The sequence below is a fragment of the Propithecus coquereli genome, unplaced genomic scaffold (genome assembly GCF_000956105.1).
Source record: "Propithecus coquereli isolate 6110/MARCELLA unplaced genomic scaffold, Pcoq_1.0 Scaffold73, whole genome shotgun sequence".
NCBI classification, from domain to species: Eukaryota; Metazoa; Chordata; class Mammalia; order Primates; family Indriidae; genus Propithecus; species Propithecus coquereli.
The window spans coordinates 4,883,152-4,883,648 of record NW_012153396.1 but is presented as its reverse complement, the minus strand read 5'-3'; the positions used below and the strand labels follow the sequence as shown (position 1 = coordinate 4,883,648).

Here is a 497-nt window from a genome sequence, read left to right as displayed (position 1 = left end):
GCGGGCGCGGCGCGCAGTGCGTGCGGCTGCGGAGCGCAGGGCTGGCCGGCCGTGGGCATCACATGAGCAGCGGCACCGGGGACCGCCGCAGCCCGCCCGTGGGCGTCCCCGCAGCCGCTGCCCTGCGCCCGCGTCCGGCCCTAACCATGTCTATCTGTTGTTGCTTCTTTTTCAGGGACTATGGCAGTTCCAAGAGGAAATCAGGTAAGGAAGCCTCCAGGCGTTTTTCCTTCCAACCTGCCCGCCCCGTGCACGCGCCCCTGCGATCCTGCGGAGGACTTTCTGGAGGGGTTGTCCTTGCGTCCTGCGGGGCCGGGGTACTCCCTTCAGCTGCCCCCTCTCCAGTCCGTGCCCCCTGAGATCTCTTCTCCTCGCACCTTCCCCTATCGAGTCCCTCGGGCTGTGACTGGGGGCTTGTCTGAGCCTCGCCCACTCACTGTGTGACCCTGAACAAACTGCCAGCTTCTCTAAGATTTGCCCTTCTCACCTGCAAGACA

At 65.4% G+C, this 497-nt stretch overlaps 1 protein-coding gene across 1 annotated transcript in view; it reads left to right on the top strand.

Moving 5' to 3' along the window:
- Positions 1-66: 66 nt before the first annotated feature.
- Positions 67-497, top strand: part of SH3PXD2A (SH3 and PX domains 2A) — a 79,871-nt gene continuing 79,440 nt past the window's right edge. Inside the window, exon 1 of the mRNA XM_012661752.1 lies at positions 67-204. Coding sequence (XP_012517206.1) covers positions 147-204 — 58 coding nt within the window. The 5' untranslated portion in view covers positions 67-146. The remainder of the gene's footprint in view (positions 205-497) is intronic.